The 26171-nt window shown below is 35.4% G+C and overlaps 2 protein-coding genes across 2 annotated transcripts; both read left to right on the top strand.

Moving 5' to 3' along the window:
• Window positions 1-15713: 15713 nt before the first annotated feature.
• LOC140989002 (transcription repressor MYB6-like) lies at window positions 15714-17383 on the top strand. Its single transcript, XM_073458154.1, has 2 exons — window positions 15714-16012; window positions 16616-17383. The coding sequence occupies exons 1-2, from the start codon at window positions 15744-15746 to the stop codon at window positions 17274-17276; spliced, it is 930 nt and encodes a 309-aa protein (XP_073314255.1). The 5' UTR covers window positions 15714-15743; the 3' UTR covers window positions 17277-17383.
• A 7184-nt stretch (window positions 17384-24567) lies between these two features.
• LOC140988432 (uncharacterized) lies at window positions 24568-25800 on the top strand. The gene has a single exon (XM_073457444.1). It carries the CDS (start codon window positions 24568-24570, stop codon window positions 25798-25800), a length of 1233 nt encoding a protein of 410 aa, XP_073313545.1.
• The last annotated feature ends 371 nt before the right edge of the window (window positions 25801-26171 follow it).

The following is a 26171-nucleotide window of genomic DNA, read 5'->3' as shown; positions in this document are numbered from 1 at the left end:
GAAAGAGCGTCTAGTAACATCGCCCCATGATCCCCTAGGTATCACTGATAGTACTTAAAAGAACCAGTCGATTATGATTAACGTACAGTACGGTCCCTTCATCTCATATATTCCGATCGAATCTGCAACCATTGGTTCATCGAGGGTTGCATATTAATTCGATAACTATGTGACAGATATAATAGTGGCATCGCATGTACTATTGGAGAACTCCTTCTCCAACGTACATCTCATACTCTGGCCAGAGATTCCATGCACTATTATTACATTAGATCACATAGGATATCCACACCCGTAGGTGAGTGTGAATCCCCGACTACAATGCTCTGGCTCGTATATGTGTCGCAACTGTACCCATCCTCGCCACCTGATGTCTCTCCTGGAGCCGGTAAACGAGTCAAAGCACAGCCCTAGCATATAGAGTCTCAGTGTTGTCCCGAGTCGTAAGGACTAATGGTGTACAATCATAACCACGGACTTATCCTCTCAATGAATGATAACCACTTGGAAAGTTCGAGGGAGGGTTTTTCGGTATAATCATCATATGACTACCCATCTGCCTGTTTGGACATCTCTATGCCCTTACCAAGAAACGCAGTACACAACATCACAGATGCTAGTCTCGAGCTCAAGCGACCTTTATCCCTGTTTTAGGCGGCTGAATCGACTAAGAACGAATTTAGAGTATGCAGTGCTTACAAATGAGTTTCAACATCGAATTACGATTCATTTGTATTACAGCATAATCAAGGACTTTATCTATGCTGCTTGCATGGGTATACAGATAAAGTATCACGAAACCATTACAAAGTAAATTATATTAAAATAAAGATTGTTTATTACACTTGAATCAATAAATTTCCCAGCCAATAGTTGGCTTACATGGCATCTACTCTAACAATCTCCCACTTGCCCTAGAGCCAACTACCCATAAACTTTAATCCCATTGTTTCGCGATGCTTTTCAAACAATCGTCCTGGCAAGGGTTTTGTAAGTGGATCAGCAACATTATCTGCAGAGAGGACTCTTTCAACTGATATATCTCATCTTCCCACAATCTCCCGGATGATGTGGAACTTCCTCAGTATATGTTTGGATCTTTGATGAGCCCTTGGTTCCTTTGCTTGCACAACGGCACCAGTGTTGTCACAGTACACCGGAACTGGCTCAACTCCATTAGGAATAACGTCCAACTCTTGGACAAAATTCCTCATCCAAACTGCCTCTTTGGCTGCATCAGATGCAACAATGTATTCAGCTTCAGTGGTGGAATCCGCAACGGTGTCTTGCTTGGAACTTTTCCAAGAGACACCCGCACCATTTAACATGAATACAAAATCAGAAGTCTGTTTCGAATCATCTATGTCACATTGGAAGCTAGAATCAGTGTAGCTTTCCAATTTCAATTCTCCATCCCTATAGACCATGAACAAGTTCTTAGTCCTTCTCAAGTACTTAAGAATATCTTTCACGGCCTTCCAATGCATTGGACCAGGTTTCGCCTGATATCTGCTTGTAACACTCAGAGCGTGGGCAACATCAGGACGTGTCGATATCATACCATACATGATACTACCAATGGCTGACGCATATGGAATACTTGTCATCAGCTCTATCTCTTCATCAGTTTTGGGACACATGGCTTTAGATAGAGTAACATCATGACACATTGGTAAGTATTTTCTTTTGGACTCTTCCATAGAGAATCGCTTCAGAACTGTATCGATATAAGTGGCTTGGGTGAGTCCCAACATCCTTTTTGATCTATCTCTATAGATTGTATTCCCAATACATAGGATGCTTCACCCATGTCTTTCATGGAGAATTTACTTACTAACCATACTTTAGTTGATTGCAGTAATCCTACATCATTCCCAATGAGTAGGATGTCATCAACATAAAGTACTAGGAATGTCACTGCACTCCCACTGACTTTCTTGTACACGCATGGTTCCTCAGGATTCTAAGCAAAACCAAACTCTTTGATAGTGCTATCAAATTTGAGGTTCCAACTCTTTGACGTCTGCTTGAGACCATATATAGATCTCTGAAGTTTGCATACCTTATGCTCACTTCCTACTGATGTGTATTCCTCAGGTTTAGACATATAAATTTTTTTTTTGATGTCTCCATTGAGCAATGCAGTCTTTACATCCATTTGCCATATGTCATAGTCGTACCATGCTGCTATGGCTAGTAGTATTCTAATGAACTTAAACATAACAACTGGTGAAAAAGTTTCCTCATAGTCAACTCCTTGCCTTTGAGTGTAACCTTTTGCAACCAGTCCTTCTTTGAAGGTCACTACCTTCCCATCCGCCCCAAGATTTCTTTTGTAGATCCATTTGCATCCTATGGGAACGATTCCCTCATATGGATCCACTAATGTCCAGACTTGGTTTGAATACATAGAGTCCATTTCTGACTGCATGGCTTCAAGCCATTTGGTTGAATCAGTATCAGATATTGCTTCTTTGAAATTCATTGGATCACATCCAACACAAGACTCATCATGGCCTTGTTCATGCAGAAGCGTATATCTTGCAGGTGGTCTAATAACCCTATCAGACCTTCTAGGAGCTTGTACTTCAACTACTGGTTGTTGGGGATTAGGTTCAACTACTATAGTTGAGGGAGTATCTCGAATTTCTTCAAGTTCTATCATCTTGCTTTTTCTATCTAATAGAAATTCCTTTTCCAAAAAAGTGGCATTTCTTGAAACAAACAATTTTGCTTTATTGGGATGATAGAAATAATATCCAACAGAATTCTTTGGATATCCCACAAAGTAGCACAAAGTGGATCTACTATCCAATTTGTCTCCCACTGTCTGCTTCACGTAAGCAGGACATCTCCATATTCTCAAGTAAGAATATTTGGGAGGTTTTCCCATCGATATCTCATATGGTGTTTTATCCACTGCTTTAGTATGGACATTATTCAACAACATTGCCGTAGTTTCAAGCACAAAGCCCCAAAACGATGTAGGCAATTCAGTGAATCCTATCATAGATCGAACCATGTCCATCAAGGTTCGATTACGACGTTCAGAAACACCATTCATTGTGGTGTTGCTGGTGGAGTCCACTGTGAAAGAATCTCATTCTCTTTTAGATAACCCAAAAATTCAGCACTTAAGTATTCTCCACCTCGATCAGATCGAAGTGTCTTAATACTCCTTTTTAGCTGATTTTCTACTTCAGATCTGAATTCTTTGAACTTTTCAAATGTTTCAGATTTGTGTTTCAATAAACATACCCATACCTCGAATGGTCATCAGTAAAGGTAATGAAGTAGGATTGCCCAAATATTGTGCTAACATTTAGCGGGCCACAAATGTCTGTATGGATCAAATTTAATAGACCATGCGCACGTTCCACGTTTCCATCGAATGGAGTCTTGGTCATTTTTCTTTTTAGACAGGACTTATAAGTAGGTAGAGAATTTATGTCTGACAAATCAAACATGCCTTCTCCCACTAGCTTGTGCATCCTTCTTTGAGAAATATGACCTAGTCTAGCGTGCCATATTTGTGCGGGATTTGGATGTTCTAATTTTCCTTTGTTTGTTGTTAAAATCCTGTTTACTTTGGACATTCATTTTGTCATTTCCAAAACATTTTTGGCCCAGATAATTTCTTATGTCCATTCTTCTTGCAGTGAAAACAAATATGTTCTGACTTATCGGGCTTTGTGGACCCTTTAAGTGTCTTTCGGAGTTTGCCTCTTATTGGGTTTGTTTTTCCTTGTGAGGGACAAAACATTTCTTTCCCTTACCTTGTGGGCCATTTTTCGTCTTACGAGAGGCCCATTAGAAAAACAACAATTTCCTGTTTTATGGTGATCTCATAAGTTATAAGTGTATTGACTAGCTCTTCAAGGCTATCATCTATCTTATTCAAATTGAAGTTCACCATAACCCCGTCAAATGAGGAAGAGAAAGACAACAAATTGATGTTATCTAGTAACTCGTTAGGAATCACATATTCCTGGCCCACCACATTCTCAATAAGCCCAGTCATATGTACACCACGCTCATGGGCCAAAGCCCCATCTTGCATACGTATAGTCATGAGCTCCTTGAAAGTGGTGTGCATCATTGTATGAGTTTCATGCACCATGCAACACTTGCAAGTGCATTCGAATGTCAACAGCATTCAACATTTCCTCAAACTGTCCCTACAGTTCTTTTGACATAAAAGTGAGCATGTTACACTTTAGCTTGCATACTATGGTCCTACCATCTTGCATGCTTTTTCAGTTCAGCACGACTGACATTAGTGTCTATGTCATTTTCTCCGAATTCAGAACAATTTCCCAACCAGTCTTGAAAATTAGATTCGGTTAGCTTGTTAATAACATAATTGTATTACGTGACGAAATCAAAATTATACTGATATGGAAACAGAATAATAGTTGCTGATTATTTTAAAATAATTTTAAGATATAAAATATGGATTTTTATTTTATAAATTTCCTCCCACTATTATTTCCTTAGTGGGCACGTAGAGTCCAATTAACCAATTATAATCCCGAATAATATCAGCCAATTATAATTTCTAAAAGGTAGAATCCAATTGCATCCATATACAACCTCCGCGTGTTTTGCCTCACGTTTAATAAGGACCCAATAATATCACGCCGTTTATTTTCACGCGTCAAACCGACCCATCAATATTGAATTGTAGTGGACGGTCTCCATGAGTTCCTCCAATAATATGAGCCGAAGTCATGGGAGTTCCACTCAATTCACATCATATGTCCGGTGGAAGTCACAGCTTTCTGGCATCCAGGCCTCCCCAATAATATGAGCCAGACACCGTCCGCGGGTAGCGATCAACATGCAACCACGGTTGATGAAAGGCAAAGAAAAATTAAACTCTTTTAATTTTTACTTTTCCGGTTTGATATAAATTTTGAATCATATTCAAAATGAGGGATTTTAATTTTAAAATTGTCTCGTCATTTTATTTTAAAAACACGTGCCACGAGTTTGTATGTTTGCCGGATTCATGCAACTATATTATTTAATAATATACATACACGCATACTACTATATATCGCATATATCATAATATGACATTCAACAATAAATAAGGATGATCGATCGCCAATACTATTAGATCCATGTGAGCCATACATAGATCCAGGTCCAAAACCTAGGTGAATGCAGAGATACAAATGCAACTATTACAAGAGCTTCCAATATTTTACATGTCTTCATCTTGTTCATCGGGTCCACCATCTTCCAGTCTTGATCTCTCACTATTTCTAATAATTACATTTAAATAGCCATGGCACATAAGGGATACATCTTATGGGGGTGGGAACGGGCCATAAATCAGGCCCACTTTAATAATATCAAATATTATAAAAATGAATTAAAACACTAAAATATCCTAACATACACCTAACACATTGGTCAAGGCTCTCAATCATCCTTCATGCATTTAATATCAAATATTAACATCAATTTAATTAAACAGATTTAATTAACTGATAAATCATATATCTAATAATTTTATCACTAACCACCACAATTATTAAAGAATTTAATAAATTAAATAAACACCTTTATTTAATTTCTAATTAAATCAATAATAATTCATTTCTTGTAAAACTTATTTTTACCATAAATAATTAAAATCATATTCTAATTATTTATTTTACAAGAAAATTATTAATTTTTAAAAATTAATTTTCAAAATAAAAATTGAACCAATTTTCAAAAAAATCAATTTTGCCCAAAAATTTGAAAAATCAGAAAATTGCACCCTAGGCCCAAACAATTCAAGCCCATCATCCAGCACGCTTCCCGAGACACTCCCGGGCAGCCGCCCGCGCTGCCCGAACGTTTCAGGCAGCAGCAGGGTGCCCTGTGCGCGCAGGGCGCGCGCGACGCGGCGGCCCGCCGTGCACGCAGCATGCGGACGTTCCGCACAGCGTGCGCGCGCCCAACCGCCGCTCGGTTTGCGGACGCTCCGCACAGCATGCGCGCACGCAGCCGCCGCGTGCGCGGCACTGTGCGCTGCCCGGGCCTTTTTTAAAAAAAAAATTTTCTGTAAAAATAAACTTTTTATTGTGCATCAATTTTCTGAAAAATTTTCTTGTGTGGTTAGAAATAAATTATTCAATATCGTAAAACCATACGATTTAGAAAAACCTGGCTCTGATACCACTGTTGGATCTCGATTTTCTATACGCCCAAACGCAGCGGAAGTTTTAAAATTTTTATTTTATTTTGACAATCAAAATATATTTGATAGGGCGTTCGTATGTTTTTAAGAATAAACATTCATAGGGTGTTGAAATTTTAGACCTTTGGTGAATAATTTCACTTGACACCAACTACTCCGGTATTAGCGGACGTAGCTCTTGTTGTAAATCCCTACGAACGTTCTTCGATCTCCGAATCAGGTCCACGACTGGAATATTTGTTCCTCTTCTAACTTGTACTAGAAAGTATAGAAGATATTTTCGTAGAGATAGAACACAATTTGGTTCAAATTATAACCTTTTTGAGATCACAAAATTGGAAGAGCCTAAACTATTGGAAGAGCCGAAACTTTTTCTTGCAAAATTCCAAGAAGGTTTCGTATGAATCTTGTGCAATTAAGAATAAAAAATCCTTAAATATTTTTTTTATCATCATTTACTTAATTAATCTAATTAATTAAGTAAACTAAATATTTGGAGGAATCATGGTTGTGACTTTCGAAAATCACTCACGATGAAAATTAGTATGTTGTGGAGGCTAGGGTTTTTGTCACCTACTTAAACCAAGCCTCCATGACCTAATTATCATAATATTATATTTGGGTCTTTTAATTAACATTAATGGGCTTGATTAATTAATTGAGCTAGTCCAACTAGTTTAATCAATTAATCAAGGTCCATTAAAACTTTAATTATTTAGTATGTTGGACTTGTACTCCTACAAGCCCATTAAACATACTTCCCACTACATTTAAATTAATATTTAATAAACTCAACTTTTGAGCTTAATAAATTAAATCGATTATAAATTCAAAATTTAATATTTAATAAAACCAAACATTTGAGTTTAATAAATTAAATTCTCAAATTTTATAAATTCAACTCCTTGAATTTATTCTCTCAAAAAGTAATTATCATAAATTCAACTATTTGAATTTACTATATTATAATATAAATTCAACATCTTGAATTTATTCTCTCAACGGGAACAAATAATCCAGTACTTATGTGACCCTCAATGGTTCAGGGATACAGCTAGCCGTGGGTTCACAACTCCTTGTGATTCAGAATAACATTTATTCTTATTCGGGCTTACCCTAGTTAGCCCCATTCTTTTCATCAACACCTTGATCAAGAATGTCAGAACTCATTTCTGATTGCACCCATCGGATCATGGTAAGAGCGTCTAGTAACATCGTCCCATGATCCCCTAGGTATCACTGATAGTGCCTACAAGAACCAGTCGATTATGATTAACGTACAGTACGGTCCCTTCATCTCATATATCCCGATCGAATCTGCAACCATTGGTTCATCGAGGGTTGCATATTAATTCGATAACTATGTGACACATATAATAGTGGCATCGCGTGTACTATTGGAGAACTCCTTTTCCAACGTACATCTCATACTCTGGCCAGAGATTCCATGCACTATTATTACATTAGATCACATAGGATATCCACACCCGTAGGTGAGCGGTGAATCCCCGACTACAATGCACTGGCTCGTATATGTGTCGCAACTGTACCCAACCTCGCCACCTGATGACTCTCCTGGAGCCGGTAAACGAGTCAAATCACAGCCCTAGCATATAGAGCCTCAGTGTTGTCCCGGGTCGTAAGGAATTATGGTGTACAATCATAACCACGGACTTATCCTCTCGATGAATGATAATCACTTGGAAAGTCCGAGGGAGGGTTGTTCGGTATAATCATCATATGACTACCCATCTGCATGTTTGGACATCTCTATGCCCTTACCAAGAAACGCAGTACACAACATCACAAATGCTAGTCTCGAGCTCAAGCGACCTTTATCCCTGTTTTAGGCGGCTGAATCGACTAGGAACGAATTTAGAGTATGCAGTGTTTACAAATGAGTTTCAACATCGAATTGCGATTCATTTGTATTAAAGAATAATCAAGGACTTTATCTATGCTGCTTGCATGGGTATACAGATAAAGTATAACGAAACCATCAAAAAGTAAATTATATTAAAATAAAGATTGTTTATTACACTTGAGTCAATAAATTTCTCAGCCAATAGTTGGCTTACAGGGCATCTACTCTAACACTTGGAAATTTATTTATACCAATATTTATAGATTCTAAAGCAACAATATTGATCTCAGTGTTTTGTCTTTATATTAGACTAATAAAGGTTATTGTAACATGAACAGGAAAAATATAGAGAGAAAGCACAACACTCTAGAAGAGCATAAAATGGAAGTGATGAGAAAAACGAAGAGCTAGAGAATGAAATTCAAGACATGCAGACCAATAGTGAAAGAATGGAGGAGAAATGGTCCGTAAAATGATTCAAGAAGTTTAGTCATTTCCAGGAGCATCGTAACAAATGATACAAAGACTGCATTACTTGGAGATTTGAAAATTTATTTCTTTACTTATGGTTTGGTTTGAATAATTGTTGAGTTTAGTTTGATATGCTAACGTTATTTACATGGTAATTTCTTTGATTTGGGAAAATGAGTTGTTTTTAATATTTTTGGTCTATTTGAAGAGAAATATGGAAATGCATTATAATATGATAAAATTAGAAATGGATTTATACACAAATTTTTATACAGAATTGTTAACAAATTTATAAACGGAATGGAATAATGTTTGGTATGTTATCCGGAGTTGAGACAAAATTAGAACTAGAGGTGGCATACTGTACCGTACCGTATCGTGTCGAAAATTATATACTGTATACGTTACCAAAAATTACGATATAAGTAATTTTATGTCGATACCCCAAAAATTACCGAAAATTTCGGTACGTATAACTAGCATACCCATTATACCGAAATTATAGGGAATGCCGAGATTACGGTACGATATCGGTATATATCGTTTTATACCGGAAAAAACCTTATATTTTAAAAAAATTATAAATTTATTGTTTGAAAATATTATATACTTTAAAATTTTTCTATATTGTTTCGTTATTTCGGTATTCCGGTATATGTACCGAAATTTTCAAATTTCATAAGTGACCATATCGAAAAATTTGATATCGTTACCGAACCGTTACATAAAAATGTAATAAGAGACGGGAAAAATTCCGCCTTTGAAGCACTGTTTTCTTGTAGTGGTGAGAATGCTGAACCGAACTAATTTAAAAATTCGATTCGACTAATTTGAAGTGATATTTTACGGTGTCCGGTTTTTTATTTTCCAAATTTTATTTTTTTAAAATAAAAAATCATCCAATTGGAAAATAAATTATGTTCAAATATAATATCAAATTAATTCGTTTGTTAAAATTCATACGAATTGATCTCAACTGCCCCGAAAATTATATTCAATAAATAGTTGACGAAATATCATGTGATTTTAACATCTTATTAATTAGTTAATTGGCGAGATATTAAAAGTGTATAGGTTAACGGTTCCAAAAAGTGATGTGTTAGATAATTAATTAAGCCATCGTTGCTTAATCGAGGAGCAAACTCGTCACACCCTTGGAATATACGTAGAGACCAACAAACATCAGAACTCGAATAATTGAATCTAAAATTTAATTATTTTATTATTAAAAGACGTTGGTTTTACAACTTCTTGTAACAACCTACTTCAACTAGAACTTATCACTGACTAATATGAGATTCTTAACAATCAATTTACAATGTATAAAAACCGTCGGTCCACCAGGCGATAACAAAAAAACCAACGATTAGCTTGTACGACTTAAGTTTGTAGGGTAGCACAAAATGATCCTTGAAAATCTGATATATTTTGATATATGTTTGCTAAGTGAGAAGTAATTAATCTTTTAATTATTTCAAACCTTTATTTTGAGTAGTAATTCAAATAGCTCGCAAAAATGCTAAAAATTTTTAAGTCAAATTCAAATTCGAGCTCTAATTCAAGACGAATTTGATTAAAAAAAATACTATATCAGCTTCGAATTTGAGACAAAAAAATTTCTTAATGTCAAGTTCAACTCAATTACCTTATAACCTAATTTCATGCGTACTCAAAAGAAGAAAATAATTATATTTTTAGTTTTATATATTTATCTATTTAGAATTTGGTCGTCTATTGTTATTAAATTTCAGTTTTAGTCAACAATATTTGATTTTTTTTTCAATTTCAGTTAATTATCTGATGTGACAGCGATGTGGTGCTGATAAACAGTGTTCTAAAAAGCCCGCTTAAGCCTCGCTTAAGCGCGCTTAAGCTTGAAGCTCGGCACAAACGCCCCGCTTTGGAGAAAGCGAAAAAAAGCGGTCAAACTAGCATAATTAAGCGTCCTTAAGCACAATTAATCGCATCTATTTATTTTTAAATTTTTTTATTTTGAAGGTATGTCTTTTTATTTTAAAATAATAAATTAGGTTTATAATTTAGATGTTTGTTTTTTAATTTTAATTATGATTAAGCGTGTCTGATAATGATTTGACAAATATTTAACATTTTTAATGTGTTCTAGTTGCAAAAACAAATAAAGATTGTAATTTTTATATTTTTACGATTTTATAAATATGAGAATTAATGTATCAGACTTAAATTTATCATATTTATGTATTATTTTATCTATTTATTGGTTTGAGATAATTACAATTACACTAAAGATAAAAAACGCTTTTTCACGCTTAAGCCTATGCTAATCTCGCTTAAGCTTTAAAAGCTTGGAGCTTGACATCCGCGCTTCGGGACGCTTCACGCTTTTTAGAACCTTGCTGATAAATGCAGTTTCATATCAACATTCCTGATAAAAATGATTAAAATTATCTAAAATAAAATATATAAGATTAAGACTAAAATTTGATAACTTAAAAGGCCAAAATCGCAAAAAGGTAAATACATAGAAATTAAAAACTAAGTCTTCCTCAAAAGAATTACTAAGTTTGGTGAGTAAAATCTAACAAGAAATTTAGACCATAGTTATTTTTAATTTTAATGAACTACTTACTCTTGTAGACCGAAGAAAATTAGGGCAGTAACGTACGAAGAAAGGAGGGAAAGAGCGCATCTTCTTAAATCACTATCGGACTTAACGGAATAGTGTAATCCTCCTTTCTCCATTTTCTAATTATCAAATTTCTTACATCCATGACGCCATATCTGAATTTTTATCTTCTAGATTTTCAAGATATTTATGTTCTAATCTTACTTGTTTTATACACTTCACCTATTATCGGGTTCAATCTTATGAATCCAATAGTCATTAAACTCAACGAATATTATTTATTTGACATTGATCGATGCTCTGCTACGTAGCCTTTGTAATGAGAATAAATATGTTACATACGTACATATATTAATACATAAACATAAATAGAGAGGAAAATAAATCAAAACGACACTCAATATTTCAAACTTAAAGGAAAAAAATATTTTGTTTAAATTTATTTTTTCTTAGGTAGATTTTAATATAGGTAAAATAAATTTTATTTTTTTCACATTACACAAGCACGAGAGTATCGACACCAAATAAGTAATATTTGATGTATTTAGTGGATTCGGACGAAAAAAGAAAAAAAAAAGTTAATAGGTGAAAACTAAAACTTTGATAAATTACAAAACTAAAACTCAAAATATATAAACTTCTGATATCTAAGTTAATAAAGTATAATTCACATATATTTTTTGTTACTCTTAATTTTATATTGCTATTTGGATTACTTTTTTTTTTTTTTAAATATCATTTTTATAGCAAACATATTACTATGAAAAACTTATGGATGAAGTATTGAAAACTTTGAAATTGTTTCTTATTGCTCTTTGAGTGGGTCTCATGTGAGACCGTCTCACGGATCCTAATTTGTGAGACGGGACAACCCTACTGATATTCAAAAAAAAAAGTAATACTCTTAGCATAAAAAGTAATATTTTTTCATGAATGACCCAAATAAGAGATCCGTCTCACAAAATACGACCCGTAAGACCGTCTCACACAAGTGTTTGCCTAACATTTTTGCTTTGTTGACTCTATCTGATTATGATGCAAATAGCTGAAATTTTGCAACAATATAGAAAAATCCGTGGCAATGGGTTTAATTAATTATTATTAAACAATTAAAAAAAAAATAAGGTTCGAGGATTCTGCCAATGGAAGTTCAGGTTGCGTGATTGACCATTAGTAAACCTAATTACCACCAATAATTTAACAGAAAAATCTTTGTTTTGTTGACTATCTCTTTCATTTACGTACTTGTACCAATAAATCTTCTAAAAACAAGACATATAGATTTTTTAATTTAATTATTAAATAAAATATACATGCATCATTATTATCATATAATATGCATTGCTAGAATATTTTTATTATCTCAAATTTTGGTGATTAATATAATAATAGCATTGAGATATTTTTCTATTTATGTGCTTGTTTTCAGGCTAATGTAAAACACTCTCGTTACACTGCATGAAAACGCATACTTAAATATCTCAAAAAAAAAAACTCCATGTGTGGGTTTTTGGTATCCCAAAAACTCATGTTTTAACCTTATTAACTGTTAATATGCATATTACGTAGGTTACAAGATCGATCGGAAAAACACTAATGGATCATGTCAATTCTTGGGAAATAGATTGATCTCTTGGTTCACCAAGAAACAGACCTCAATTGCTAAATCAATGGCTGAGGTAAAGTAACTAGCCGATGGGAGTTGTTGTGCACAACTTCACTGGATTAAGAAACAATTAATAGATTATGGAATTCAACCCGCTGAGTCCCTGATTTTCTGTGATAATACTAGTGTGATAGAAATCACCTACAATCATGTTCCACTACAAGAAAAATGATTTTCCGCAGCACGTCATCAACAGCGTGCATTAAAAGCACGCTGCGAATATTACTTTTAACGGCGTGCATCCATATGTGTGCTGTTAATATTATTGCACTTGACAGTATTATGTGCAATAAAGGCACGCTGTTAATAATATTATTAACGGCGTGCATGTTTATGTGCGCTGTTAATAGTAAATCAATTTTTTTAAAAAAAATAAATTTTTTTTAACGGCGTGCATTTATAAGCACGCCGTGGAAAATGGGTGCGCCACATTTAGCGACGGTTTATTTAACCGTCGCCGATTTAAATTTAGCGACAGTAGTTTTATACCGTCGCTATTAGCGACGGTTTTAAATAAACCGTCGCCGATTTAAAACTAGCAACGGTTTAAAATAACCGTCGCCAACTTTAGCGACAATTAAGCATTAATCGTCGCTATATTTAGCGACGGTTTTCTTATCCCCGTCGCAAGGTTTTACATCGGCGACGGTTTATTATAAAACCGTCGCTAGTAGCGACGGTTTAAATACAAACGTCGCTAATAGTCTATAAATATCCGCATTCCCTTCCCATTTCTTCACAACACTTTCTCTTCNCTATAAATTTAGTGACGGTTATAAACCGTCGCTATTAGCGACGGCAATTTTAAAACCGTCGCTAAAATTAGATTTTGCACTAATTATTAACGGCGTACATTGCACGCTGCGGATAATAGTATTAACGGCGTGCATGTGCACGCCGCGGATAATAAGATTAACAGCGCGCACATGTACGCCGCGGATAATCTTGAACTTTCAACAGCTTTGAACTTTGCAGCGTGCAATGTGCGCTGCGGAAAACGAATTTGCGCGCTGCGAAAAGCCATTTTTGTTGTAGTGTTCTTCATTCTCAAACCAAACATATTGAAATAAGACATTATTTTCTTCGAAATTATGTGATGAAGAAGGACATCCGGCTGGAGTACATATCAATAAGCCACTGACTTTTCACTAAATCATTACCGGACGCTAAGTTTTTTTATTTTTATAATATTCTTGGTTTAGTTGATTTAAATTAGTGCATATATTTAGAAAGACCAAAATTCGAGCCTATAAAATAATTAATCAAACTTGTATACATTTCTCACCGATCCGGTTATAAGTTGTGAATGATTGATTTTATCATATGCTCTGACCAGTTTTTCCTAAGGCATATTAATCATTTAAACAGTCTGAAATCTCATTATTTCTAACTTTTTATATTTTGAATTAATTTTATTGTCGTAATTATTGTTCTAGCAGCTATTATCAATTTATTCTTATACAGATATATTAACCGTCTAAAGTCACTTTTTGACCTATCATATTTTCAAACATTCACAAATGACATACTAACACGTGGACTGTCATATCTATCAAATCGGATCGTGTATATATGATTCATATCCACTAACTTCATTTCTTTCCGACTAGTTGCATATTCAATCTCCTTGCATGTTCTCTTGCAATCTTTTTTTTCATGCTTTCTCACCGCTAAAACAGATCAAGTCAAGCCGTTTTTATCTTAATCAAGCTTCAATATTACTTCATACTCTCCAAACAGACGTGCTATCAACTTTGCATCAGTGTAAGCCATGAACAAAGATGCCATTGTAAAAATGTTCAGTACTCTTGAAGCATCGGGGCTCCACAAGTTTCTCGGATTTAGCTTAGAAAGTTTTTTTAAATTTATCATTCTCCCTCTAAACTCTAATCCGATCCCAACATACATGCATTGTTGAAATTGCATGGTTTCAATAATGGGAGAAAAGCGTAGTAAAATATGGGAGATGTAAATTGTCAAAACTAGCTATCTTCTAAATTTGGTTTATGTATTTTAGTTTTGTTCACCCAATTATAATTAATTAAAATTGATTTCAATGCAATAATTTGATTTCTGGAGCGTCGATAAGACTCCGGACACAGTTGAAATAAGCCATACATTACTGATATTTCCGGTATAATGTTAGCTTTGCTACAAAAAAACAAGGGATTAAGAGTGAACCAATTTTGATATTTTCTTTAGATAGATTAAAATATTAATAAACACATGACTGCAACATGTACATAAATAATTAAAATCTCATATAAAAACAACATGATTTTAAATGAAATTGAAGATAATTTATACCTCAAATTGCAATCTAGCTAGATTAATCCGTCAAATTTTATTCATTGCGTACGTCATTCACGAAGGAATATCAACACAAAATATTTCAGAGTGACATAGCCAATACCTAATTCAAGTGTATTCAATGTCAAATCACAGATTTCAGCTAAGCAAGATGGGAAACCAATGTCTACCTATAAAAGACTATTCGATATTTTTCTTCTTGTTGGAAGCAACCGCTATTGTAAATGTCGATCAAATCATGACAAATTTTCTGAAATTAAAGGACCAAAATTGTACATAAACTGACGTATAAATATAAGTAGGATTGACCCGTCTCACGAATAAAGATGTGTGAGACCGTCTCACAAGAGACATATACTCTTATAAAATATAGGAAAAATCGTCAACAAGTTGATCTAAATAGGATTTCAGTTATCTAATAAATCTATATAATTAAAGAAACTTATAGAACAATTTTTGAAGTTTTTTCCAAAATATATGGAATAATATTGAAAGAATGGATTAAATTAAAATAAACCATTGACCTCTTAAAACCTCCGATCATTATAAACCCCTAGCCTGCTTCCATTTCCCTCAGAAATAATTTCACAATCTCCGATCCCCTCACATTTCTTGAAACAGGTTGATTGAAATGGTGAGATCTTCAAACATTAGTAATGAACAAAAGGGGTTGAAGAAGGGGCCGTGGACGGCGGAAGAAGACGGGAAACTGGTGGATTATATGGAGAAACATGGGCGGGGAAGTTGGCAGTTGCTCCCCAAGAAAGCAGGCCTCAACAGGTGCGGGAAGAGCTGTAGATTGAGATGGACTAATTACCTCAGACCTGATATCAAAAGAGGAAACTTCTCCTTGGAAGAAGAACGAATCATCATTCATCTACATTCACTTTTTGGCAACAAGTATGTCTATTTACTTGGTTTTTTAGCCAATAATTTTGGCTTATTGACCCTCAACTTCGAATTTCTTTATTAAATTGAATATAAATTGATCCAACTTTCTCTTGGTCTACAAATCCTACAAAAAGTTTGAGCTGATGGGGTTTTTCCCTCTCTTCATGCATCATACATTTTAGATTCATGTTCTTCCGTATGATGGAGCATATTTTTCTTTTTCATTAGTTATTGACGTCCCAACTGTTTTCCTGCAAGCATTTGCTCACTGATTTATAAATAACAGAAATCGGATACATAATCTTAGCTCTGATACAATTAATTTGTAGGATCGAGTATTACTTGTCGTTTAAAATTTATACCTTGGTGATACAAAAAATTATCGTTTCCCAATACTTTATTACATACTTTATTAATGTATTAGTAAAATCAGCTTTTTTAATCTACTCGGAAATTTTAATATAGAATGATGCAAATGAACCTACTTAATTAGTTCACTAAAATTGTAAGTTTAAAGTTCCTTTTGCATTAATTTATCAATTGCAAGTGTGTTGATATTTTATTGTTCCTTTCGAACTTATGATACAATATTTAATTAAATTGATTTTATAGGTGGTCTACCATTGCTACCCATCTGCCGGGGAGGACAGATAACGAAATCAAGAATCATTGGAATACACGAATCAGAAAAAAACTTGTGCAATCTGGTATTGATCCGGTCACACACCAACCAGTTACCGATCTCAATTTTTTTGTTTCAAATTCGTATCCCCTTCAAAATTTGGCCAAGATTCAACTCCTCAAAAACATGATCCAAGTCATAAATCCAACCTCAATATTTTCGAGTAATATTGGAGCAGCTTTATTGGGTAACTCCCAAGTTCTTAACAATAACCTCCAACTTGATGAACTCTTTAAAGGGACACTTCCAAATACATTTCCACTTTTATCAACTGGTCAAGATTTTGATCAGACATTTTCCAAGGGGAATCAAGACACTTTTGGCATGATGCAAGAAATACCATGTAGCAAAAGCAATAACACGATGAATGTCGACGATTATTCACTTCCGGCATTAGTTACTGCGACCTCTCAAATTTCCAGCACCTGCGGATTCGACAGCATTGATTCACTGCTAAATGTTGCTAAAAATGATCAATTGCTAGACCCAAACAGTAATGACTTGTTGGGAAAGTTTACAGATGATGAGGCCAATGGCTTTTTCTGGGAAGCTGTTCTTGGTGAACCATTTCCTCCAGCATTTCCCATGTAAATAGTTAATACAGCCGATCTATCTTAAAATTGTCAGAAGACAATATCAAGCTGCCCTATCAAGTTGTACAAGCCAAAACCAGACAAACAATGACTGTACATCATTTGAGCTACTCAGAGTTAAATCGAGTATGTTTCAAGAAGAGGACAAATTCTACTTCAGTCTTCTCTCTCATTGAACAACATTTAATAATATTTGGTTGATGAATTTAGCTAGTGTCCAAGAACATTTATTGTCTTGATACTATATTTGAAAAAAAGACTAAGAAACATGGCTTTCTTTGCATGCACTCTGGCTGGTTTTACACATGCATGAGGGCCGTTCTAAAAATGCTAATGTTAGAAATATAGTGTATTTAAGGAACCTATCATTCTAAATAGAAGACTTCCAACACTGTTGAATCTCTGCATCATTTTTGAAAATATTCAAGTACTCGAGCACACTACAAAAACATATAAATTGTTGTTCAAAGTACACACTGATATTTTATGTTCAATCATTTTAGCTAGGATCAATTATGTTGTTGTTTGTTCACTCTATCTTTGTAATGTCGAGCTTATAAAAGAGTGAATTCTTAACTGTGAAAAACTTCTTTGTGAACAATTCTGAGATTTGTGTTGAGATACTAGCAGTTTTATTAGTTAGGGTATTGACCATTTGAAGTGGGTTTGTACGAGCTATTGTCTTAACCAAAGTCTTTTAATAATATCATTCCTGACCAAGGAATAATGGAAGACGTAAAAGGTTTGTCTTCGAATTTCCAAAAACAAATTGTTGCCTATTTATTTTCTACCATTGCTTTTAACCTAGCTGCATAGGATCTAGCTTATAGTGTATAACAGTTCACTGAGTTCAGCATACACTTTCTGCATTTAAAAAATATTTTTACTAGTTATCTATTGGTCCTAACTTGATTGAGAAATGAATTTGGTTGCTGAAGAATTTGAAATCACTTGGAATGTTTTTAAAAAATCCGTAAAATTTTTAAAAAGTTTATTCGCACTCTTTTAAACTCATTTTAAATTTTAACAAGTTGTATCCAAGTGGGACGAGAGACGGTAGACGGCGCGACGAGAGACGAACGGGACACAAAATTTTCCTCGTTGCTTCCTCTAAGTTTTGGCCACTTCTAGAGTTCTAGTGTGTGTGAGTGTGTGCTGATGGTGAGGGAGGCGTGAATGGTATGGTGTGGGGTGGGTAGGTTTTATTTAATTAGTATTAATGGGATTAAGTTTGCATAATGGACCCTATAATTAATTAATTAATTAATAACCAACAAACTAGGCCCATTAAAGCGTTAATTAAATACATAATTAATTCTACTAAAAGTCCCAACAATATTTAAAAATATTTGGTGCTAATCGTTTCTAGTTTCGTACGTCCAAAACTCTTATTTTCGAACAAAAGTTTGTTACAGATTAAATTTGTCTATTACTATAAATAGATTGCTGCTTTCCTATTTTGAACTTACTAAATTTTGGATTTCTATTTATAACTCTCTAAAAGTAGAAACCTTATCAAAGTTGTCCCCGATTCTCTCTTGTTTTTCGTATTCGACTACAGAAAATTCACATTCATAAAACATTCGATTAAATAATTATTAAACTATGAAAATACTTAAATATGCTTCTAGACCACTCATTTAAATAATTTCAAATAAATTTTCATGCATGCATGTGGTTAGTGTGTTCGGGTTTTCGGACATTATATCAGGAATGCAAATGTAATATTGTATAAGCTTTCGATATTTTTCATGTCTACGCTCTTCAAACCTCTTGATGATCTAGGCTTAGCATCTTCAAATCTTGATCTCTCACTAAATATAAATTTTCATTTAATTTTTATGGCACATTGGAAAACAAACTTAAGGGGTGAGAATGAACCACAAACATAATAACTTCAATAATTAAAAATATCAGAATTGTAAAATATTATAACATACACCTAATAAGTTGGTCATGACACTAGATCATCCTTTTACCATATAATATCAGATATTATTGATATAATATCACACATATCATCATTCAAATAATGTATCTTGTAAATTTATCACTAACTTCCATAGTTAAAAATAAATTAATAAACTAAATAAACATATTTATTTAATTATTCAATTAATTTAAAAAATAATTAAATTTATTGTAAAACTTATTTCACCATGTTGAGTGCAATAATTGTCTCTGCTAGGCAGAGCGATCGAACCGTGGTGCTTGAGTTGCTGTGCGGTTTAAAAGATTTGAGTTGCACCATTACCACCAGCTATAGCTTTTGGTAAAGCGGTAAGCACTCGGTCCAACAATTGGTATCAGAGCCAAGGTCACGGGTTCGATTCCCATTGATTGCAAGGAGTGCAATTATTGGGAGGGAGATTGTTGAGTGCAATAATTGTCCCTGCTTGGTAGAGCGATCGAACCGTGGTGCTTGAGTTGCTGTGCGGTTTAAAAGATTTGAGTTGCACCATTACCACCAGCTATAGATTTTGGTAAAGCGGTAAGCACTCGGTCCTACATACCATAAATAATTAAAATCATATCTCAATTATTTATTTTATGAGAAATTTTACAATTTTATCAAAAATTAATTTCAATGGGTAAATTAGTCAAATTTTCACAAAATATCAATTTAACCCAAATTTAGTGAAAAAATAAAAAAAAATTGAACACCAGACCCAAAACACCTCTAAGAATGTGGGGGCAAAACTATCCGAGTCCATCTCGGGCAATCACGTTACCTTTCTAAAAAAAAAATTTTTTAAAAATGTATTGGGTAGTCGCGTTACCCGGTTCTACGGAGGCTGTCCCTATGCATTGCCCGGAATCGCTCTAGGTAGCCATACACATATTTTTAAAATCTGATTTTCAAGGTTTCCATTTTCTGGAAATTTCAGATGATGTTAGAAATAATTTAGTCAACATGGTATAAACAATACAAATCATACGACTGATAACCTAGGCTCTGATATCACTGTTGAAGTTCTATTTTTCGCGTCCAAGACGTAGCAAAAGTTTAAAATTTTCAAGGAAATTTTGTTTTTGACAATCAAATTATTCTTGGATGCCAAATGATCCAAGTGCATATATAGGATGTTTAGTATTTATCTTTGCATTCTACAAAGTTGGACACCAAACTATTCTAAGATTAACATAGATAGTCATTCTTGTGATTTCGTATGTCGTTATTCAATTCACCTAATCAAGTCCACGATTGAAGACTGAGTTCCTATCATAGATCATACTAGAGATATAAAAGAGATTCTGCGTTGAAATCAAATACAGAAAGACGGTGGAGATCCGGTGGTACAACAGTGGCGACGAAGCGGCGTGTGGCGGTGGAAGGTGGTGTTCAGACATGAGCCTCCTTGGAATAGTGATGGCCTTTCTTGTGAAGGTGAGAGATGGAGAGAAAAATCTAGATTAGATTTTCATGTGTTGTGCATTATCAACTTTTGATAACCCTTGTTTATTATATCTCAATTCTTGAATCTCAATCACACCAGAGCACTAGGTGTTTCATTGAGTTGCTTTAACTCAGTTGGTCAACACTCCTGCCCAAATGTTTTTCCTTTGTCAAATCACTAATATAGTGTTTTTAAAACTTTTGACAACACGTGATATAATTAATTAACTATGTAGTATTTTAAAAATTTTGACAATACATAATTAAATTAAATAATTATTAATTAATAATTAATTAATCAATTCTAGCTAGATTCTTCTACATTATTACTTTGGTATTTGACTTGGTAAAATCAACTAATAAACTTTTTACAATTCTCCTCATTAAATTAGCAGTCAATCTAACTTCCTCAACTTCAAATATGGAATACACTTATAAGCTTTTTATATACAGTATGTTTGATCTCCATCAATGCTTGTGATCCTCGATTATATAAGGATCTAAATAGCTGTAGGTTCACAACTTTATGTGATTCAGAACAATCATTTGTATTTATTACTGCTTACCCTAATTATCTCAATTCTTTTCAACTCTTTGATCAAGTACCTCAGAACTCAAGTTTGATTGCACCCATCGGATAGTGGTCAGAGCATCTAGTAGCATTGCTCTCATTATCTCCTGGGTATCACTGATAGTGTCTGCAAGAACCAGATATTTCTTTCACTATTAACTCTTCAGATCACATAATATATCTACACTAATAGATGAGCTGTAAAACCCGTGATTTTGTACAATCGTGATCATATCTTTTATTAATATGATTATACTAAGATGGTGTAATCTTGGATATTAATATTTAAATCATTCAGAATATAAGATTTGTTTTAAGGTTATCTAAGTTGTGTAGATAATTTTATCGTGTGCAGAATTAGGAAGCTCGAAATTTAGATAGTATTATTTATTTTTCAACTTGAAAGTTTGGTAGGAATAAATTTATCTCAATCTAAGAAATTAAAGAAGGAATTTTGAAAATAAGCAGATAAATGTCTAAGATTTAAGTTGATATTGAGATACCGGGATAAAAGATCAAGAAAGAGATAATAAAATCCCTAGAATTCGAAATCTAACAATATACACTATGAAATTTTCGAAAACTAGGTGGGGAAGGAAGAAGGAGATTTCGAATATCTACCTATATCACGGATATATCATGATTTTAGATTTGATTCACAGTTCAAACGCACTATAACTCTTGATCACGTCAGCAGCCAACCCCTATAAATATGAGGGCCTATAACTCGAAAATTACACCCAAAATTCTCTCAAAATTTCGAGACTCCCCTCTAGTCTCCATAGGAATTTTCGGGCACAGCGAAGCGCTGCCGCCGTCCAGCCAGTGGAGTAGGAATTTCGAAATTTCCAGTGCAAGAATTCCTAGTTTTTCACGTTTTTCTCTAAGATTTAAGGTAAGTGGGCAAATTTTAAATTTTTAAATTTTTGGGTTATGTGTTTTTCTTTTTAAAGAAAAAAAAATGCGGTCGAACACCGTCTACGTTTTTTAAAAAATCTTGTTACGTTTTTGTGATGACACTGTGAGGATTCCCTGAAAATGGGTGGAATTCCAACATATGGCCCTTAACAGTGGGATAGAACTGTTTTATGGCCTCGCCCCCTTAGAGGATTAAAACTTAGGGACTGATATCAGTAAACCATAGAAAGGTGAAAAATTGCAGTGTTACAATTATGTGAATACGATGTTACGATTATGAAAAGAATGCTGTAAATATATGTTATTTTCGAAAATATGGAAAAAAAATTTATGTGGTGTTCGATAATTCCCCCATTTACTGAGTATTCCAAAAATATTCACCCCTTACAACCTTTCCCAGATAAGTCTGAAGAACAGGTAGAAGAAGAAGAATCTGAACAATTTTGGGGATGGTGATTAATTTATTTTCGAATTTGGTAGACATGATTATTTTTGAATTTTAGCAATTTAAATTTGATGTTAGACGTTTTTCGCAAATTTATTTTATTTCAGTTGTAATGACAGTCGTTTTTTTGAGAAATTATGAAAAATATACTGGTTTTCGGTTTATACTATGCTACGAGGCTGGTTGTTTAGATTGTGTGATTGTCAAACAACGCCGGTGTCAAATCCCGAGTTCGGGACGTGACATTTTAGTGGTATCAGATCCGCCAGGTTCATAATCCGAGTGGAAAAAAAAATCGATTTTTCAAAAAAAAAAAAAAAATTTCGGGAAATTTTCGGCCAAACAGGGCCTTCGCGCGCGCCGTCGCGTTTCCTCCGATTCCGGCCGCTTCCAGTACTCTTTCTTCGATCGGCGACCAGTTCCAGAACTGCCTCGACGAGATGAACAAAAGCCCTCAAACAATTTCAGGTTTCGCGTTCAGGTGCCACCGGAATTTAGGATCTACGGATTGGGCATCCAAAACCCTAACTCCGAATTTTATTTCGTCCAATTACCCTACCAATCCTACTCCGATTTTAAATTACTTTTATCCAAACAATATACTATCTATGGGTAACATTTCCCAACCATCAATTTTGAGTTCGGATGAGCTAATCGTAAACGCCCAATTTCAAGTGAGTTAACCGATTTTGAGCGAGTTTCCGGTCAAATTGGGTAGTTTCCCGACCGATTCTGGCCGTGCCACCACCGGTTCCGTGACCCTCACCCCTTCGCCGTCCTACTCCTTTGCTCCGACCATACTCCGGCGAGTCAACCCGGAGAGTCAACCCGGCCGAGTCAGCGAGTCAACTCGCCAGCATACGTCCTTCGATTTTTTCGTAGGAAACTTCGAATTCGGTTCCGTCAACTGATCTGAAATCCTCTCGATATACTCTTCGAATCCATATGTCTATTTTAAAACTTTCCATTTTGGGAATTTTCGAAAAAAAATTCTTAATTTTCAGTACTTTACTCTATCCTGATATTTTATCATATTTATGATATTTTGAGCATTTTCTTTTCTTTTTAAGGAAATGTCTCCCCAATTCCGCACTCGTGCCCAAGCTGCAATCCACATGAAGCAGCTTGCCATTGATAATCAGTCGCGCCTAATAAAGCGCCTTAGAGCCAGACTAGGTGAGAGAAGACGGGAGAATGCGACCTTAGCCACAGAGAAAGAGGAAATTCGGACCCAACTTAACAATGCAATCTATCAGAGAGAATTAGTAAGAGGAGATAACATGGATTTGAGGGATGGTATAGAACACGGCTTGTATCGAGAGAAAAAGCTGCATGAAGACATCGACCGATACCGAAAGGAATTAGAAGAAGAAAAACAGCAAAATGCCAGGAGCAAGAAAAGACTGGAGAATTTAAGTGAGGCTATAAGCAGCATTTCAAAGGTGAACCATCATCTGGCTCAACAGGGTGAGGTACTGAAGAACAAGATCAAGCAGAATAAGAGGGATTACGAACTGCGCCACCAGCTTACCATTGATATGTTGGACGAGGCAGAGGCAGACGTTCAGGGGTGGAAGACACAAATGGCCCAGCTTAATGCAGAGAATGCCCAGCTCACTCATATGGTAGAGCTACTTCAGGAAGGAGAGCCGGAGGAAGAGCCGGAAAAGGAAGAGCCGATAGAGATTGAGGAGCCTATAGCAGCCATTGGGGATGGAGAGATAGAGGATTAGACTAGGATGTCTTAGTGATTTTGTTCTAGGAGTTTATTTTACTTTTCCGTTGTTGCTATTTTATTCAGTACGACTTTGGTTTCCTTTAGATTGGTCATGTTCTTTCTTTAAGAAATCAATAAAAACTTGTTTTATTTGATTCATTGATTTCAATTTACTTCAGCACAAACTATTGTATGAACTTACTCGTACAAATTCTTAGAACTTGCGATGCGATTGTAGGAAATGGCCGGCAGACCCCCGAGACAGAATCGCAACCCGCGTTATGCTAACACCGACCGTGAGGTCAGACAAGAGAACGAGCAAGGGAATGGACCCCCGCCCGCAGTCAACTTAAGCCAAGCTGATCTTATGGCCATAGCCACCATTGCAGCGACAACACTGCAAGGGTTGGGAAATCAGAATGTCAATCAGCCACCACCACCAAACGGAATCAAGTTCCACTATGAATCACTCCGCAAGAATAGATGTCCAACCTTCAGTGGAACTGCTGACCCTGAAGTTAGCCAGGGCTGGCTAAAAAGTGTAGAGACGCAGCTGCGACTATTGGAAGTTCCCGAAGCACTGAAAGTGGACGTGACTGTGCCGTTCCTAGAAGATAAAGCAGGAAAATGGTGGGAAGCAATCTCGCCAACCATGACAGCTGCAGTACCAATGACTTGGCAGCGATTTCGAGAAGCCTTTCTGAAACAGTATTATCCAGCCGAGGTCAGACTGCAGAAACTGAGTGAGTTTGAAAACTTCACTCAAACTCCGGACATGTCGGTTGTGGAATACACCTCCCAGTTTAATGCCCTTGGATCTTATGCTCCGTCAATCATGGCGCACGAAGTTTTGAAGTTACACCATTTTAAAAAGGGATTGAACAGCAGGATCCAATCAGCCCTAGCAGTCTACCAACCCGCGAATTTTTCAGATCTAATGGGTGCAGCTATCCGAGCCGAAGCTGACATCCAGCGCAGGGAAAAAGAATTTAAGAACAAAAGGCCTATGACTAGTCAGTCCTCACGCAGTAATCAGACTTTCAAGAAGCCTAACCAGTCCGGTGGACCATCAAAAGGACCTTCGCCTACATCAAGCTACCAGGATATTAAGCCTTGCCCAACTTGCCACCTACGACACCTGGGAGAATGCCGAAGAAACAGTGGTGTATGCTTCGGATGTGGGAAAGTGGGACACCGAATTGCTGAATGTCCTACTGCTGCCAACCAAGCAGCCGGGCCCAACAAGGGAACATGGCCAAATACAGGAGCTAACCCCAACAAGCCAAAAGAAGGCAAGCCTAATGCCACGGTCTTTGCTATGACTCAAGAAGAGGCCGACGATGCCACTGAAGTCGTGTCAGGTATCATTCTTATTCAAAATGTGCCTGCTTATGCGTTATTTGATTGTGGTGCCACGCATTCATTTGTATCTAAGAGACTCGCTAAGAAACTAGGACATAACCCGAATTATTAGCCGAACCTTTTCGAATAGCCACACCTACAAATAAGGCCATCGAAACTCACGAGATTCACAGAGACTGTTTGATCAGTATCGGTAATCAGAAATTCAGCACAAACCTAATACAAATAGTCATGGCCGACTTTGACATCATTCTAGGAATGGATTGGTTAGCCAAAAACAATGCAATAGTGGACTGTAAAGGGAAAAGAGTTAAACTCCGAACCCCGAATCAGGAAGAGATCGTGTATCATGGTAAATCCAAGGAATGGAAATCACTCCTTTCCGCTTCCCAAGCATGGACGGCAATGAAATCCGGAGAAGATATCTACCTAGCAATGGTTAGCGAAGTGCTAGGAGAAGCCGAACTAAAGATAGAAGACATC

Source organism: Primulina huaijiensis, chromosome 11 (genome assembly GCF_012295235.1).
Source record: "Primulina huaijiensis isolate GDHJ02 chromosome 11, ASM1229523v2, whole genome shotgun sequence".
Taxonomy (NCBI): Eukaryota; Viridiplantae; Streptophyta; class Magnoliopsida; order Lamiales; family Gesneriaceae; genus Primulina; species Primulina huaijiensis.
Note: the sequence above shows the minus strand (reverse complement) of the source record. Positions and strands in the feature narration are given on the sequence as shown.